Source organism: Amaranthus tricolor, chromosome 17 (assembly GCF_026212465.1).
Source record: "Amaranthus tricolor cultivar Red isolate AtriRed21 chromosome 17, ASM2621246v1, whole genome shotgun sequence".
NCBI lineage: Eukaryota > Viridiplantae > Streptophyta > Magnoliopsida > Caryophyllales > Amaranthaceae > Amaranthus > Amaranthus tricolor.
In genome coordinates this window covers 7803850-7822911 of record NC_080063.1, presented here as the reverse complement: position 1 = coordinate 7822911, position 19062 = coordinate 7803850, and the positions used below count along the sequence as shown (strand labels likewise).

Sequence of the window (19062 nt, the reverse complement as noted above, 5' to 3'; positions counted from 1 at the left end):
ATGGCTCACAACCTGACAGTGACCATCTCAGTTTATCGTCTATTTGGGCATTCAAAGGATCATAACTTAGTACTGTTTTAGCATTATATGATTCACTAATCAAGTTTAACTACTAATAGAGTATAGTGCAAATATGTGGTAACAAGTCGGGATTGTGGTAACGAACCGGTGATATAGTAACGAGAGTGATGTTATCATAACGTCAAATACCAGCTAAAAGCATGAGATATCTCTCAAAAAATGTTTTTTTGCACCTTTATAATGAGAAAATATCAATTTTGACTTTAAAAATACAGAAATAGTTACCGAAGTTTATTTAGAAACTTTAACTAACAAGAAGTTGGGAAAAACTCAGATTGCGAACCTTATAGCTGTTTTTAATGAACTCTACAAAAATGTTCCAAGCATCCTAATTTTGATCACAAGGAGTATGCCCAATATACGTGACACGAACTTCGGACAATCTCTTTCAAATGCCAACTTTTCATTACATCAAGGTTTAAATGAATTACATTTCAGATTCTTTGATATTTTCTTTCCATGAACATGCAACACAAACATAATAAAGATGATCATGCTATTTCAGATTACAAAGATGTTAGATATATTACATTTCTTGAGAGTTGCAATCAGGACACAGAAATAAGTTAATGAATCCTATCATCTTAATGCTGGAAACAAGTCTTGAGCTAAGTTAGCACTCCTCCGGTTGTGTCGTATAGTATGAGCCAAAACCAGTTTCCAATTACTTGATATCTGAAGCTTTTAACAATGCCTATCAACAAGAAGAATCATTCACCTTTGAAAGAATTTTAACTAATCTGTACTGGGCGTAAAAATTTGCAGACAAGACAACCATTCAAATCCATTAACATTGCATCTGACAAAGCTGACGAAGTACTCATCTGCACCAAGGAACCGTAGGGGCACCCTGAATCAACTGAATGAATGCCTTTGCCTCCTAGCAAAATTAGAGCAACATTCTTTCATTCTGATGATGGTTCAGTAAGCTTATCATATGTTGTAGGGAAGCGTAAGCCTGAACCAATGTGGCCTGTATTAGGGCATATCCAGCTAAAGACATTTGGACCAAGAACCTAAATGAGAAAGAAAAACAACAAAGTCAACGATTAGTTACAACGCTTCCACCAAAGAAAAAACATAAGAAAATTCCAAAAGAACAAGTGTCTATTCTGGGAGAGAGTTCAAGTTACTGTGAATAGGCTTATTTTATGATCTGATGTTTGAGGGAGTGAGAAAATGGAGAGGATAAGGGGTAAAGAGGAGAGTGGATGAGAGAACACGTGTAATGATGAAAAGTCATTTATCTTTTTGAACCCGATCAAAAAAAAGTATATGATAATATAAAAATTTTGTTGAAAGGATCAACCATCAATTCAGGCACAATATTTATATATCCTGATCCAGAATCATCACTTTTTAATGTGAACCTAATCAAAGGGTCCGATCTTCAATTCAAACATGATAGTAAGCTCCAAATTAATTATTTAGGGACATTCCTTATGGGCACTGATAAGCATTATTTTATGATAAATAAGAGTAGGTATTTGCTTTATTACTCCAATGTATTTAATATGATTTTTAGCCCTTTTGTTACATATTTTGTACTAGGGATTTCTTCGAGTGAAAAGTATTATTTAGTTGGTTTGAGATCTCTAACTACATTATTATGGATTTGATTATAGATTGGGTTTAAAATCACGAGGACGTTTCAGTTGAAGCAAAATAAGATGATCAACAACGAAGAAAACATAAAATCAAGAAGAGAAAACAAAGGGTTTCACGAAACAGGCATATCTCAGACCGTAAGAGCTCTTTCCGAGATTTCAATTAGAGATTAAAATTCATGACCTTATGGTCGAAATGGTATGTTACACACCAAAAATGATAACATAACAAAGATATATGGCAGTTTAAAATTCAGTGCGCAAAGCAAGAAAAAGGCATGAGCGTGCGTTTTCATTAAGAAGTCGCGCACCAAGCTAGTTCCTATATTCCTCACACAGCAGTTCACCTCTGGTGCGGGCACGTACTCCACACTACGAGGGCGCGCAATTTCAAGGCCCAACTTTTTCTCAACATTTGATACTGTAAGCGCAACTTAGTTTCCTAAGTAGAAGGCGCGCTCACGCCGCTATAATCGAAAGGTCGCTTTCCAGACCAAATCAATTATATCCTCTCAAATCGAGTTTACAGATGCTTGCCACATCAACAATTCGTGCACTAGTTGTACGGATCCCCTAACACTCATAGGGTTAGGTTTCCTAAATCCTAACTAGTTTTGGACTATTTTTAAAATTAATAAGGCCAATGACAATCCATTGTACATATCCTTGATTACAGAATAATAGTTTTAAAAGTTTTCTCTCTCTACAATATGTTTAAAGTTTTCCTTTCTTTAGTTAAGAAGATCAAGGTTTCATAGAATAAAATTGTGAGTTTTGTTTCTTTATCTCTATTTATTTAGTACTATTATTTTTCCAATTTAAAAATTCTCAAGTATAGATTTGTATTAGAGTAGCTAACTAATTTAGATCTTACAAATACTTTGTAGCCAAACCCGACTTTTACTTTAAAAGTGTTCTAACTGATAGAGTCAAATGTCGAGCAAATACAAAAACATTCTCGATTTTGGTTCCTCAACGCCTCAAATTGGTGTCAAAAGGAGATTTTAAAGATACTTGAGTTATGAAGCTACAAAAAGCATATAAAGCATGACATTATAAACTCTTTTCAATGAAGAACTGATAAAAGGCATCATACATAAGGTACTCAACTTCTAAAGCCACACGGAAAATCAAATAGAAGTCCAATGTCAAGTTCAAAACCAATAGGAAGGCGGATTTTGGGAGCACAAAATTAGTCGGATTTGGCAAAGCCACAAAGAGCTAAGAAATCATGTGTAGGATTATAGAATATGTGATTTCTTGATTGTAATCTGTAAGACATGACCGAGTTCATATTATAGGACAAAATCATGCTTTCCAAGATATTTTTTCATATATATTTGATTCCAAAAATCAGTTTTTTGTTTTTTAGAAAACAAAAAAAATCATAGCAAACAAGCATTTAGTAACCCTCCATCTTCCAGATAATAAGAAATTGTATTAGAATAGAATTTTTCACTTCTAATAACCAAGGTATTTCTAGATTATGGAAAGATCTAGAATATATCTAAAATTACGTATTTCTGATACCCAGGTTATTTCTACATCATGTGATACCATGTTCAACTAAAATTAAATTCACATCAATGAATATACTCTATCAAGTTCACAAAAAGTACAAATAGTTTGAAGAGATAAGAAATCAAGAAACCAGAGCCCTCAGCCCATATCATATGTATAGCAGCAACTATTCAGCCAATGTCACATATATGAGGGTTGTGCTGTGCTCAATAATAGCAGCTTTTATTAGCAAAAAAAACTCATGATAAGAGCCTTACTGAAGTTAGGTTGTCAAAAGCGCCTAGATCATAAGGATGTTTATAAATCTCCCCTCCCTTCTCTGCAAGCCACATTGCCCTCACTCCTTCATAATACTGCAGTGTATGTCCAGAAAAGATGTAAGATCTTTCAGCAACATGATATAGACGAGATATTCCATCTATTGATAGATACAAACCTCAATGGTAGTCTTATTTCGTAGAGTGAGATAGATATGCCAACCAAGGAGAACACAAAGTGCTATAGTCAAAGGGAAAATAAGTAGGCATGATACCACCTGCCAAAACCAAGTAAACAAACAAACCAAATTGGTTTAAAACAATACAAATAAAAGTATAAAAACCTAGAAAGCACAATTAAATTACAACAATATTAATTTAAACAAGACTTATTAAGAGAGAATTTGCTGTCAAAAGTTTACATAAACAGTTCTTGATGATTCTTCACTCTGTTGTTCCTCCTTTACATTATCCCAAACTATACTACCCAAAAGCAAGACCTGAAAATAACAAAGGAACAGAAGTCAAACATACCTTCTTCCCTCCACACCCAATCTATTGTTGGGTAAAACAAGGAAAATCCACATGTTGACAGCTAAGGCATCCCTTGAAGTAGAACTGAAAAAACACTAGCTTACCGAAGAGTATATGCATGCGATTACAGCATAGAGCACAAAGACAAAAAAGATCTTATAGTTTGCATGGCCTACACAATTATTTATCCAGATGCAGTGGTGATCCTGCGGTTCAAAAAACAACATTCCAATTCATACCCAATGTATTATACAAAAAACGACAAAAAAAAAACACCACATACCATCCGCAAAACACATCTTTTGCAAACACGACAATGATGCGCACGGGGAGGCTTATAATGCGAGCATTTCTGACAATATCTCAAGTCACCACTCTGCAGAAGAAACATGCCTCAGAAAGGCATCATAAAATCAAAATCTGGAAGAAACCAACAAAATACTGGAGAAGAAAACGCCAAATGTAATCTTCTTGAAACCAGAGTTTGTACATAGATAAATTTCAAATTCTTTTTCTTTTTTAAAAAACTATTGTCATACCATTTGTATTTTCAACCTACCTAAACAATTCAAGCAAGCAGCTTATTAGCAACAACTCACCATTGATAGAAATGCATATCAACTATTCTATCAATTCGTAATATATAAAAATTCGAAGTAAAATAAAAGTTAATAACGTTTATGTCCCCCTTTAAGCACAAATTTCAAGTCAAAATCAAAGCGAGAAATAAAGTAACAATATGAAATTTAATTAATGATAAGTGAATGGTACAATCTCTTTGAAAAGTTTCTACTATAAAAATCCAAGTCTTCTGATATTGTTGGATGACACATGGTTGTGTGAATTTAAGAGTAAGGTGATGTAGTATGTACGCCAACCTATAGTGTGAAATATCATCCGCATCAATGTATCGCGACAATAAAGGAACCAAGACCAAAATTCAGGCCAAAAAACCGCCAAATCACCCATAAAGACCGTGAACTCTTTCATAAAATTAATGTGACCAAGACCGAAAGCACATTTTTGCATTATGTGTCAACCTACATTTGAAAGTTTTGTTTGGGAGTATTAAAATGAGGGCTAACAAGTTTGAATTTCAATCAGTCAGTGAGCAAGCAACACAAATTTGATGCTTTTGTTGACTATATCCTAAGAAAATTTGGTAAAACTTGTGAGTTGTGGTTTTCAATCATATGTTGCGATTGCAAATCTCTAGGCCAACTACATTCAATACTTTTATTTGGGCTTACATTTAGGAGTGGCCCACATATTTTGTAATCGAAATTATATTAATATAATTTGGATTAATATGATTAAAATGGGGTAAATTACTTAAATTGAGTTAATTAAATTAAGTATTTTAGTGTAGTACACTAATAAAATTTTAGGGCCTCAAATTGCCCATTTAACAATGTCACATACATGATTTGCAATGTATTTGTGTACATTTTTAATTTGAATTTGAAGTTTATTAAATGCATAACACAAGATCGTCTAGGGAACTCAACGAATGTTGATGCATATCAAGAAATTTGACCTCTTGAGATTTGAAGTAGATGATAATTTGCAAACAATTTTATGCGATCCATTTCAAGATAGGGATAGATTTTTATTAAAAAAATATTATCTTAGCTTTTGGGAAAGTATCCTCCTTTCGGCTTATAAACTATACTATCAACACTACAATGCTATCCACTACCTGATCCATTGAGGCAATTACATAACAGAGTAATGGAGTAACGAGTAACAACATCTATCACTACAACATTGAGAACTTGTACGCTAAAAAAAGGTTGAAATTGGATATACTTGTTCATCGCACATTTTAGTGAAGGAATTGTTTGCCTCTAAAGCCAAGGCCCAAGAATCGTTCAGTTCAACCCAATGCGCATGCTTCACTATACCCAATCTATTTATACTAGATTTAAATTAAAGGAAATGTGAAATATACAGCCCTCCAAGTTAAAGTCGTGACTAGAAAATTTGTGGAGAAGTTATCAATCCATATCCTTGTTCTCAATTCAAACGATCCATCCACACACTATCAGTTAATTGATAAATGATAGAATGTAGGAAGATAGTTGTCTTGAGATAAGTCATGAGTCTCGACACCCAAAGAGAAGAGAAAGCAAACATTTCACATTATTCTAAGCTCAAACGTTTTTTCAATTCAACATGCTAGAACCTACATTGTTGCTTTAACTTTTGATATTAAGGATTAGAACTATGGCCTTAGTCTTAAACTAGTTCTGAAACCTAGTCTAACTTAAACCAATTTTGAACCTATGGTTTAGTTTTGGCAAAGCAGTAATCCCATGAAGGATCTGAAGCACAAGGAAGTTTAATCAGAATTTGATTCCTCCATCCACACTAGCCAAATGACATGTATCCCTGGAATGGTAGCATTCAATCCTCACCTTCTACAATTATTTCAAGTGGAAGTAGACTACATTTCAACTCCTTACCATATCCTGAATGTCAAATGACTTGTTAGATACTTTGTCACAAAAGACAAGCATCAAAGCTTCTCCACCACATTACTCTTAATTCCTGTACAGATCCTCTATCTCCAAATACAAGTTTCATGGCATGCCTCAAACAAACCCCAAACTAATTGTTTGATTGCAAAGTCATTAACTCCAAATGATCCAATTCTCAAAAGTGGGATGTTTAACATCATATAAGGAAACATAGAAGATACAAAACAAAGCAGATATGCTTAATTTAGCCTTTCATTACCCTAATGTCAGTAGGTGATGTTATAGGTACATTTAGACGTAAAACTATAATTAGTATAAAAAGGGACATAAGGATGTACTAAAGTTTATCAAACAAAATGAAATAAAGACAGTATTCTTCTTCTCTTCTGAATTTCTTCTCTTCTCCTTCTCTTTTCTATTCACATGGTTGCTTCACATTCAACAGCCATAACATGTGACTCCCACCCAAGCAAGAATATATGCAAACTTATCGTGTTACTATTAACAAACCCTAGCAGACATAACTAATTGCCAACACAAAATTGATCACAACACAAAAGAAGTCCCCAACCCATATGAATCGAATTAAGGAACAGATGATTGAGGGTCAAAAATCAACTTGAGTAATAAGAATCGTGGATAATTCACCTTGTACAATTTGACAAAGAAATTTTCCTGGAGCCGCCAATATTACCCAGAAGAAAAATAATAACGCAATCACAAAAACAACTCAAATCTAAACAATAAAGAAACAATTAAAAACAAAAAGAACACAAATGAAGAATAAAAGGATGAATTACAATACCTTGCGCTTCACCTCATGGATCGGAATATTGGCATCTTCAATATCAGGCATGAAAGAAGAAGGAACTCGACCAGGATCCTTACGAATTGCAAGGACATAATTGAAGATAGAAATGGCAGCAATTGCAGTAAAAATGAAGGCATTCATAATACCAGGGGAGGAAGAAAGGCCAAACCAGCGATCGATGAAGACAAAGACTGTAGTAATGTAGATGTACAATATCGTTGAAAACACCATAACCACAGGAACTGTAATCCGACACTTGTTCTTGCTCATTTTTGTTAAGCTTCAGAAAGACGGTGTCTCACTCCCGCTCCCGCCCAAGTGAATCAGCGGAGAGGAGAAGAAAATTTGGTGGTGAGTGGAGGTTGGGAGTTGGTGGGACGACGACAGAATTGCTGACCCCGTTAACATCATTAACTATGAACAAATACACTAAGTATTTTAGGAATTGGGAAAATTGGTATTTCACGCATTCTACCTCAATAATTCTATTTTTTTTTTTCAAAAAAAATTTCTAATTTTTGATTATTTTTGAGATTATTAAAAGTGGTCACATTTTTCATTGTGTTAGATACTCTTTGTATATTGAATTTTCAAAATGGTCTTTAATAAAATTTCATAACTTTATCTTTTAACTTCTCTTTAAAAAAATTCTCTGAACTAAAATTCAACATCAAAACATTAGAGCAAGTGAAAATAATCACTTAAATTATTCGATAAGCATCGATAATGATTGTAAATTTTAACAATAATAAAATAAAATTTGCTTGTATTGAAATTTGATACATTTTAACTCTTTTGACCATACTTTTGATAAGAAAATCACCTTAATGTAATTATTGCGGCATTAGAAACTAGACTTCAAGATCTTTCCAATCATATATTATATGCTAAATTTCGATAACCGAGCAAAAAATAATGATTGTTTAAAGTTTATTTGTGCTGAAATTTGATACATGTTCACTCTTTTGCCCATACCCTTTAATGCAAGGTTTGCAACATTAGAAACTAGAGCTTTACATCGATATATTATATAACCGATTCCGATAATTGAGCAAGAAATGACGACCGTTTAAAGTTTGCATTGATTTTTAGTACATCCAGTCGTACAAAATATGCGACTCTACGCGCTCCAGTCGCGCGTTTTGTGCGACTGAGTGTACTAAAAATCAGTGCAAACTTAAAAGGTTGTCATTTCTCGCTCGATTATCGAAACTGAGCATATAATATATTGTCGAAAATCTATTGAAGTATAGTTAATGTCGCAAACGTTGCATTAATGTGATTTTCCTATCAAATTTTATAGCCAACAGAGTAAATATGTATCAAAATTCAGCATAAACAAACTTCAAACGATCGTCATTTATGGCTCGGTTATTGAAATTGAGCATATAATACATCATTGGAAAGTTCTTAAGTCTAGTTTATTAATGCCGCAAATATTCATTAACGTGATTTTACATCAAAAGTTATGGCCAATAGAGTAAATATGTATCAAATTTCAGCACAACACGTGCGACTAGGTCTATTTTTCCTTTTTTTATTTTCTTTTCTATAATTATTATTTTTATTTTTGATTTAATTATTATTAATAATAATATATGATAATATTAAGTTTTGATTTTATAATTAAAAATAGATTCAAGGACATTTTTTTAATTCCATTAAAAAAGTGGCGACACAATAAAAAGGGTAACAACTTTTAAAAATTGGGTTATTTTTATATTTTTGTTTGCGTACAACATACCCTTGTATTTGAAAACTTGATATTTGAGATTACCCTTATTTAAAGAAAAATGAAAAATAAAAAAATACAAACCCGCCCTTTCCTCACCCCACCATTGCACCGTCACTACCCAACATAGCTCCACCCCTGTTTTTACACCTTTATAGCTGGCGGCCTTAGTTGCCCCTCCCCAACCTATGCGGACTACCCACCCCAACACTTTCATCACACCACAACTCTGTCTCCACTAGAGTTCAAACCAACTACTCTCACATGATTGTCGATTAGCAAGGATAAAGCGGGCTATTGTTTAGAGCCTCAAATTTTTTGGGCCCAAAAAACTTTTTATGTATATGAGTGATATTAATTTTAATTAAAGTTAGAAATAACTTACAGTTTTTGCTAAATAATATGGGTTATTAGTGTTTTTTTATTAGTAGTTGAAATATCAACAATAAAAAACAAAAGATGTACTATATTGTATGTTAGGCCTTAAGTTTTTAGGGATACTCTTTATATTTTGCTATGGGGCCCAAAAATTAACAGGACGGCCCTGCACTCCCATTTAGGGTTGCGTGTTGTGGTTTTAGGGTAAAGTGGTGAATTATATGGGTAGCACGTGGTGGTTCTCCGCTAAATCCAAGGGTGGGTGGAATCTAGGTTTGTGTGTGTAACATTTGGGAAATTAATATTTTAATACGAATAAGTTTAAGAGAATTATCAGTGCGAGAATGATCTTAAATACACATGACATGAACATTCTCAATTTAATTTCTTTCCTCTTTTCCTTTTCTTTTATTTTGATTAAAATACCCAAAAATTTCCCCTCTCTCTCACGACATTGAACCTAAGCATCAACCTAATCACAATCCTCATTCTTTAAGCTTTCCACAGTCCTCATTCTTGAAGCTTTCTTTCGAACCTCAACAATGGCGGCACTTCTCTGATTTTTCAAAAGGTAATCTAACCATTCCTCACCCTCTTTGATTCCTATAGGCTGCGACACACAAACTCTCACTTCTTCTCCCAGAAATTTCGAAATTTAGGGCATAAATCCTTTCTTTTCCGCACATTAGGGCAAATCAAACCTTAATCATCTTTTACATTTGGTTTTCGCAAGAGACACCGCAAATCTTCCTTGCTTGCCTTCGTTTCATAGAATGAATCAATGGATTCCCTTTCGATTGATGGCGTACGAATCCTCTTAATTCCTATGTGTTATTAGTGAGTTATGTGATGATGAGAATTTAAGAGTGGGCTATGATTTTAGTAGTAGATTATTCAAATGATTTAGTTGTGGTTAGTTCGGTGTTCTTGGATGTAATATTAACCTTTTCAAATTATGGTAATGGTAAAATGTTGATTGATTGGTTGTTATTGAAGGTATCTAGGGTTCGTGTGGAAATTATTAGTTGAATGGATAAACTAGCTGAATCTTTCTTTTGGATAGTTTGTTAATCTTGTTTAGTTTCTTGGTTTTGAGTTTAGATGAACATGGAAGTGTCTGAATTGGAATACAAAGGGAATTGTGGAGACGTATAATCTTTACAAGAATATAAGCTAGACTAAAGCAAGGTTATTTATTTTGATGATATTGAGGGTTGGAGTTAGGACTTGCACAATCTCTGAAATGAGAAATATTAAAATAGAAGATGGAACTAAGATGCATTCTTAGGATGAGATGCAATGAGCTATATGAACCTAGTTGTAGTATCGTATGCTTTGTTGTGATGCTATATTGGTTATGCTTTAGGAGGCGACATTATCGAGGAGCCCTTCTAGTGATCGCAGAGTACCAGACTTAGCTTCTTGAAGCGTTCTTTTTGGTGAGTAGTAGCAGTTCCTTAAAGGGTCTGGCCAGACTACATTCTTAAAAATAAACTTTTTACTAAAGCTCTTTTGAAATTGAAAACTGTTGAGACAAATGTTGTTGTGAATGCTTATGTTGATATTATGATATGGTCAATGGATCGGACTTGCGAGCTGGTCATTGACGGAGTTGAGGAACATTGTTCCCTACTCCCTGTTTTTGAAGCGAATTGTCATTCAGATATTAACTAGCTTCACCCGAGAGCGACATAGTCTTAGAGCTATGGGGCGCCTCTCAAACTAGACTCCTTGTGCGCACATAGATCTAGGAAACTTATGTTGCTTTTAAACCTATGATTTGAATTACTGTGTTTTGTTGTTTTGGATTGTTACTTCTCATTCAGTTTAATCTGACCTTCTGTTGTCTCCAACTTTTAGTTTGTCTACCGATCGGAACCAGTCGGGAATAATGGATTAGCGGAGGTAATTAGAGGTTCCAAGGATGTATATTGAGCTGAGCACTTAGGAATTTGTAGTTTTGTATTAGGATTTTGGATAAATGTAAATTTGATTTGGCTGTGTTGGTTATATAGGACTTGTAGAGAATTGTATAATTATCCTTTGCTTTAGTTAGATGTTTCTTTTGAGATATAGCTGAGTTAGTTACGTTAAAGAGCTGGTGATCCCTTTACTCAAGTTTTGAAAGTGTGATTTCAGTTTCTTGGGGAAATGAACCCCGTGATGACCCTGTTTACTCAGTCAACGGTAAGTCGGGTTGTTACAGTGTGTGGTGGTTTAGGGATAAGTTCGAGAGTGGTTGTGAGTTTTAGAGCTGTGTGTGGAGGTCTCAGCTAAATTCGAAGGTGGGGATCTCGACTGAATTTTGGATAAATTTTATAAAATATAAAAATGACTAAGTCACATAAAATGGTTTATGCTATGTTTGGCAAAATGGTTTATGCTATGTTTGGTAATGATGATTTCATTTGAAAATAAGGATTTGATTTAAATTTAGCGTTTGGCTAATAAAAAAATTCAATTTTGGATTTGAGTCAAATCCACAATTATTATAAAAGTGGTTAAAGATGAGAATTTTAAAATGACTTTTTAAACCTTGTTATTTTAAAATTCTTCATTCATGATTTCATAATTGAAATCTACAATTTGAAATGAAATGAATGTTTCCAAACACTACCTTATTGAATTTTAGCTTAGTTTAATATAAATAGAGATTGAAAGGTCAAATCAGTCAATTCTAATATTTAGTAAACTAGCTGGTTGAGCAACTTATTGATATGAATAAGTTGTTTTTAAATAAGCTACTCATAGCAGCGAGTTCAAAATTAATTGGTCAAACCAGTTAATTAAATCAGTTGGTATTGTAATCGGCTATCAACTATTAGCTATCAGTTATCCACCACTTGCAAAACACCCCTATATGTTTTGAGAATTCCAAGAAATGACTTTACATGTGAAAATAAGAGAAATGTTTATAAGAGATAAAAATTTAACTGTGTTTAGTGTGGGTTACGACTAAGAATTAAAATATAGCAAATCTCAAAGGACAAACCAATATAAATTCATCCTCTGTTCTTGCATTCAAACCAACTTTTATATGTTTATCATTCTCTAGTATTTTACATATTGCGGCTCTCATACGAGAAATATGCAGTCATGTGATAACTTATTTCATTTGCGCCGTCACATATTTTCATAATATTAAATTTTATAATATTAAGTTTATAATTTTTGTAAAGTACTTCCTCCGTTATGAAACACATGTTACATTACGATTATTGACTCTATTTATTGTTTAAGATTATTTTATAGAAGTATTTCGCTATTAATGTGCGAAAAAAAATACAGTTGAGTGGGATCTTATTTAAATCGTCTAATCACATGCTTTCTTAATATAAACTTTTTAACGGAGAAAACATAATTCCATCTAATAATTCAATATAAAAATAATTAAAATAATATATTATATTGTATAAAAATCAAATATAACAAGGTTAATGAATTTAACGGAGGAAACATAAGTCTATCTAATAATGTTGATAAGAAAGGTAAGAAGAATCCGATGGTTTTGATGTAACATAATGTAAAACAAGGAACTTATCCATTTGGTGCACCCGATACCCATCCCCTCCTGAAAATCTTTCCCTTTCCTAGGCTAATCTGACGGAGTTGTTCAATTGTTTAATGCCCAAAGCCCATCATGTCTGCCACGCCCACGCATCACGTTAAAATATGCCCTCCTTTTGGATGTATGCGTATTGAACATGTTCGACCGATTGCACAAAGTCTAAAAATTAATATAGTATATGTTAAGTGTTTAAATATACAATTTGTTAAAAAATAAAAAATGCTAAAAATAGAAAAATTATCAGGAATAATACCAATTTTTAATTAACCATAAATAATACCGAGTTAGGAGTGTTTTTCTAAAATATCCCTAACAAGTTAAAAATCAAACTATAAGAGACTATATGACAAAAAATTGGTAAATTAGCTAATAAACTAAAATTGGTATCATTATAAGAAAAAGCACCCCTAGATTGATATTATTCGTGGTTAATCAAAAATTGGTATTATTTTGGAAAAATTAACAAAAAGTATGCGTCCTTTGTTCTGAAATACCCGCTACATAACGGTTTTTGACACAATTTATCGTTCAAGCATATTTTATATATTGCGACTATTGTGTAACAAAAAATATAATCAAGTGAAATCTTATTTGAATTATCTAATCGCATACTTTCATAATATTAAGTTTTTATAATTTTTATATGCGTAAGTTTAATAATTACATAAAAAGTAAAATATAATGAATATTATTCACGCTAATTTCTCAATAAAAAAAATGTTACATAAACAACAACCAAACATCCCCAAGGCGTCAACTTTAACTTTCTACTTATAGAATAGAATATAAGGTACTTATCTGTTTCCATTAACTGGGTTTGCTACATGCTACATCCCATCCCTGATCCTTTCACATTCTTCTCATTTCTGCTTAGTGCTTACCCTGTTATAGCTCAGCCATGAATCAACCGCCTAACTTTTTCCTTGTTATTCCATTTTGCTACTCTTAGATCCATTTTTGCATCTACCCACTTTTCTTTACAAGGTTATTTCTTCTAATCTCTATCATCTTCTTCTTTATTATTATTATTATTATTATTATTATTATTATTATTATTATTATTATTATTATTATTTCATTCATTGAATTATTGTCAATTATTGTTTTTCTTACAATTATTTTGATGGGTTTCTATTAGGATTTGCAGAACTTAGTTAATTCTTCAAGCTATGGAAGATGATTCCTCTAAAAAATTAGAAATTTGCTTTTGTCAATTTCCACTATATAAAAAGTTTTTGCTACTTTTATCATATTTTAGTTAGCATCTACTTTTTTTGTACTATTTCTAAAAGTTAATCATATTTCAATTCATGCTGCCAAATTCTCTTAAAATATCTCTTGCTTGATTTTTTTGATGGTATCTGTTCATCTATATGCACATCTAGTGAACTTTTTAAGCGTGGGAAAATCTCATATCGATAGATTAAAAATGATGCCTAAGATCCCCTCTTATTTCCATATATTCTACCATTCAAAATAAGTCTAAATTCAATAAAATATTGAGAGTTAACTTTAATCAGAGACTGGCCATTTTTGACATTTCCTGATTTGGGATGGGATAGGTGACAAAAGAAAAATCACTGTAGGTAAGTGATAATTCCATATGATCTGTGTACTTCTTTAGTGAGCTACTTACTTTTCTTGCTCTTAATCATTGTATGGATTGATTTGATCCGTAAACTAGTAAAATTAGATCATTAGTTGAATCGCACATCCTTAGACCCATTTTTTTTCTTTCTGGGTGGCCGCTATGAGTCCCTTACCATGTAAAGGAACCGTCTCAACAAGAAAATGTTAGTTGATGGTTTTGATTCAAAGATTATTTTATATTCTATGAAGTATTGTCTTTGATCTATCATTTTAAATGTGTGGTTCTATATTCTGGCGTAGAGGTGTTCATTTAGATTATCGGATTGATTTCGGGTCAAAGGTTTCTATTCGGTTCAAAATCATCTTATTTTCACATTGAATTTTATATAGTTTAATCAGATTGGTCTAGATGAAATAACTCGATCGATATAAGAAGACAGGTCTTGATGCATCTTGTTTGCTGAAGATAATGTTTTGGTAAATTAGACTACAGAGGGTAAATGTTAAGTTAAAACGACAAAGACAATAATTGGAGTCACAAGGTGTCAATTTAAGTCGGAGCAAGACACAGCATGTAAAGTGTGATTTTAGCACAAACGAAATAATGAGAGTCACTATAAAGTTAGTAGAGAAAGAAATGTTTCAAGTGAATGCTTTAAATACCTTAGGTCTATATTTTGGAGTAGTAAGGACATTTAACAAGATGTGACTCATAGAATTGAGAAAGCTACATATAAATTCAAATCTTTGTAGGAATTCCCTTTCAATGCGAGAAAATCATGCTTCAGTAGGAATTTGACAAGCCAAAATTAGTATGACGCTTGTGCTTTGCTGTTTCCATTGCCTTCATGCAACACACATCATCTGAATAAACGATATGATAACAGACAATGCATTAATGTGGCTGTTAGAGTTTATAACATATTCCGGGGTCTCAACCAAAAGCTTAAGTTGATGGTTGAGGCCCTAAAATATGTTATATACTCTAACAGTGGCATACCTTCTTTTTGTTTTCATTTATTGCGCTCCTGTCGTTGGAAATATTTACGTGTACTTATGATGCAGTACATGTCGTCCTATGATATAAGTACTTCTCTTGTGCAGAACTGATATTAACCGGTTAATGGAAATTTTTGTTCCTTTTATTCAGTGTCATCCATCAAACAAAGAAAATGAAATCCGATGCCTCCAACTTGAAGAAGCGAAAACTGTTTGTCGCAGTTGCTGAAGACTTGGGTCATCCTGTCGCAAAGCATATATGTTGTGATGCAGCTGTAGGATCTGAATGCAACTCGTTATTCCTGAAAACTGTGTATGCAGAGGACGAGGAAATAGTCGATACACTAGTAGAATCAACTCAAGATAGCAATAGCGTTCACGGAGATTCACAGTCGTCAACTGAAGTCGTATTTGATGATGCATCGTTTTTTACAAAGACGAATTCACACGATGAGGCTTCTACGTCCTGGACGAATTCAAGATCGGCTACATTCAGAAATGAAAATGACCCGTTTTCTGTGGAGAGTAAAATTATGCGCGACAAAGGAGATTCTAGTGCTTTGAAAGAAGGTAAATTTCCTCATCAACATAACACCGCGTTTGGGTGGCAAGATTTCGATGATGATTGTCTCGAGGAGTGTATTAGTGCACATCATTGCAAGGACAGCAAACAGACTGCTGATGAGCTTGGAGAGTTCCTAAACTCTAGTGGGGTGAACACAACATTGTTTATGCTGTCTTCAGAGAATTGGAATGCAGATCAAGGTAAACTTGTCTTGTAAACTAATTTAGTTTTACAATTTTATAACCAATTGCTACTCCTGGAAAATCACATTTGTGTGAGTTTGTGCTGTAGGTTGAGTCTCCAGGATATGTTATATACTCTAACGCGCGCCTTTAGGTTTAGAATTGTAAATACAACATATACTCTTCTCATACCTGGTGCTGAATATTTCACTTTAAACGAAGGGTGATTGAGATTCAAATTCATCTCGTGACCTATTATTACTTTGGCTTCTGATATCATGTTAGAGTATATAACATATTATGGGGCTTTAACGATCAGCTTAAACTCTGATACAAGGTCAAGAAAACCTTGACAAGCTGGACTTATTAACACAAGTTGCACCACAATACATAAGCAAGGAGATAACTTCCCAAACACATATGACAATGAGGAAGGGGTTCAATAGCTTATAAAGTGTGCATATCATCTTTAATTCATCATATTGGACAAACCGTCTTAATATTTGTGGAATACCTAAAATCTTTTTATATTAAATTGCTCGCTTTTGGATGCAGAAGCTCAAATGGCGAGACGCAAACCAACAATTGATCAAGAATTTGAGCAGTACTTTTCAACACTTATGTTGTAAGCGAATTCGAGTTTTCTCTTATATGCATTCATGTTATGTTCAATTCAACTAGTGCATGAATTTGTATATATCAATAATACATCGCAATTTGAATTGCCCTTAATTCCTTTTAGCTAAACTATATATCATTTCTCATTCTATATTATCTGTTGCTCTTTAGAGTTTGATATTTGTCAGTGTATATAACATATCTTGGAGCCTCAATCATCAGCTTAAGGTTTTGGTTGAATTGGTTCCTTGACATGTTATTAGAAGCCAACATGACAAAAGGTTATGGGTTCGAATCTCAACCACCCCTCATTTAAAGTGGAATATTTAGCGCTTATGCGCATCCACACATCTTGCCCAATGGGCTCTCGTGTGAGGGGGCGTGTTAGAGTATATAACATACCCTGGGGCCTCTTAATCATTAATAATATTCAAGGATTATAGCTTTCTATATGGTATTAGAGCAGCGGGTAGAGGTTGATTGGCAGCCGTAGCCTAATTCATGACCTGTGTGCTTAAGTAGCGCGTCAAGGTTAATCAGAAGCTGAACACATACGTGATCGAACATCGAGTCAAGTTTACTTGGGCAACCCAAAAACTTGCTTAATGGTCGATGGCAAGTGAGTATCTTGTGTGTTTCATATCATGAGGCTGCAAAGAAGCTTTTGAAATAAATAATTTTTTAATAAAAAAAAAAGCATTTTAAAAATTATTTCTCAATATGCCTCTGGTCAGGTTTTGTTCGTTGTTACTAGCAACGAACAAAGAGTTAGTAATAGAGAATAAAATTTTACTCGACTTTTTGATCGACTTTTTGATCAACTTTTCTCTTTTTCACTTTTAATCAATGATTTGAACAAAGAAAACGCTTATTTTAGGATATAGTTTCAGGAATGTTTATTTATTTAATTTTATTAAAACTTTATTTAATTCAAAAATTCAGATTCAAGATTCAGGCCCTTAAGATAACAAAAGCATGGATTAGTATCAACGATCAAGTAAGTCCCATGTCACATGTGTTACTACTTAGTAGGTTCTCTAAACTAAAAGGCGGAATTATTTAATTTGAATGGGAGCATAATTAAGAGCTTAGTGTCCATAATTAGGCATCAATGGGAACATAAATAAGCTAAGTGTCCATAATCAGGCATTGACAAAGGCTTAAGTTTGTTGAAAGTTAACTAAAAAAAATAAAAAATCCTAGCCTCTATTATTTGTTTTGGGGTTACTATAACGTCATCACAAGTATCAATGCGGCTAGTACAGTCAATTGTATCAAGCAGCGATGTGAAAGAGGGAAGACTTTAGTGTTAAATCTCTTTTATAATGATCGTGACTTTTTCTATATAGAATTTTTTTGATAAAAGTTATTTTGTATTTGATCGATTGTTATTCTGTTATAGATGTCGTATAACATTTTTATCAATGAATTATTTTTTTTTTAAAAAAAGGGCTTAAATTAGTTGAAATATTAAGTGGTCTAGAGGTGTTAAACTTCAAAATAGACCCAATTATTTGATTTTACCTGGTCTTATAATCAAATTCGATTTGACTCTACATCAAAAATATATTAGTAATTATGTAAAGACCAAAGTGGACAATTTTGAATCGACTTGAACATTTGATCCGAAATCGATCCAATGTCTCGAGTAAGCACCTCTAAGTCCCTTTATGTGCCATTTCGCCCATCACATTAGTGATAAATAACATGTCATATATTTCAACATAAATTCTTGTGAGAGACTAAGTAATAAGAATAATGTAAGTATGTATTGAGAATACGGTAAGTACACATTAATTTTTAATGGGTTAGGCTTGAGATACGTCTCTTTGAGACAGTTTCTCATGAGATTAATTTATATTTCAATTTAGTTCTAGAACTCACTTACCAATTTCATATTAATAATTATAAAATATTAATACTTATAAAATATCAAGTATAACAATAATATTTTAATTTTTTCAAACTAAATTTCGAATAAATAAGTATTGAAAGTTAAAATTGTCATTATGCGTGATATATACGCTTTTCGACTCTTAAAGTGTATTTATTTTGAAATATTTTATTTAATGAGAAAATAAGCTTATAAAAGCTTAAGTTAATGGCTGAGGATCTAGGATATATATATTATATGCTCTT

The 19062-nt window shown here is 32.9% G+C and overlaps 2 protein-coding genes across 3 annotated transcripts; one reads left to right on the top strand and one right to left on the bottom strand.

Annotated features, from left to right (window-relative positions):
• Positions 1 to 440: 440 nt before the first annotated feature.
• LOC130804514 (probable protein S-acyltransferase 16) lies at positions 441 to 7772 on the bottom strand. Its single transcript, XM_057668973.1, has 7 exons — positions 7286 to 7772; positions 4284 to 4376; positions 4105 to 4206; positions 3889 to 3966; positions 3646 to 3744; positions 3467 to 3562; positions 441 to 1097 (listed from the first exon to the last, which is right to left on the bottom strand). The coding sequence occupies exons 1-7, from the start codon at positions 7559 to 7561 to the stop codon at positions 987 to 989; spliced, it is 855 nt and encodes a 284-aa protein (XP_057524956.1). The 5' UTR covers positions 7562 to 7772; the 3' UTR covers positions 441 to 986.
• A 5954-nt stretch (positions 7773 to 13726) lies between these two features.
• LOC130804512 (protein FAR-RED-ELONGATED HYPOCOTYL 1-LIKE) lies at positions 13727 to 18657 on the top strand. 2 transcript variants are annotated; one of them, XM_057668970.1, is made up of 3 exons: positions 13727 to 13953; positions 15710 to 16323; positions 16861 to 18255. In XM_057668970.1, the coding sequence occupies exons 2-3, from the start codon at positions 15732 to 15734 to the stop codon at positions 16932 to 16934; spliced, it is 666 nt and encodes a 221-aa protein (XP_057524953.1). In that variant the 5' UTR covers positions 13727 to 13953; positions 15710 to 15731; the 3' UTR covers positions 16935 to 18255. The 2 variants fall into 2 exon arrangements, with proteins under 2 accessions (XP_057524953.1, XP_057524954.1); XM_057668971.1 differs by lacking the exon at positions 13727 to 13953 and adding an exon at positions 14024 to 14555 and having other exon boundaries at positions 16861 to 18657.
• Positions 18658 to 19062: the final 405 nt, after the last annotated feature.

Coding starts and splice junctions, on each gene's coding strand:
- LOC130804514 (XM_057668973.1), bottom strand. CDS start 7,561: ATGAGCAAGAACAAGTGTCGGATTACAGTTCCTGTGGTTATGGTGTTT. Junction 4,207..4,283: donor AAAGATGTGTTTTGCGGATG/GTATGTGGTGTT, acceptor TTTGAACCGCAG/GATCACCACTGCATCTGGAT. Junction 1,098..3,466: donor CTTTTGACAACCTAACTTCA/GTAAGGCTCTTA, acceptor TTTCTCATTTAG/GTTCTTGGTCCAAATGTCTT.
- LOC130804512 (XM_057668971.1), top strand. CDS start 15,732: ATGAAATCCGATGCCTCCAACTTGAAGAAGCGAAAACTGTTTGTCGCA. Junction 16,324..16,860: donor GAATTGGAATGCAGATCAAG/GTAAACTTGTCT, acceptor TTTTGGATGCAG/AAGCTCAAATGGCGAGACGC.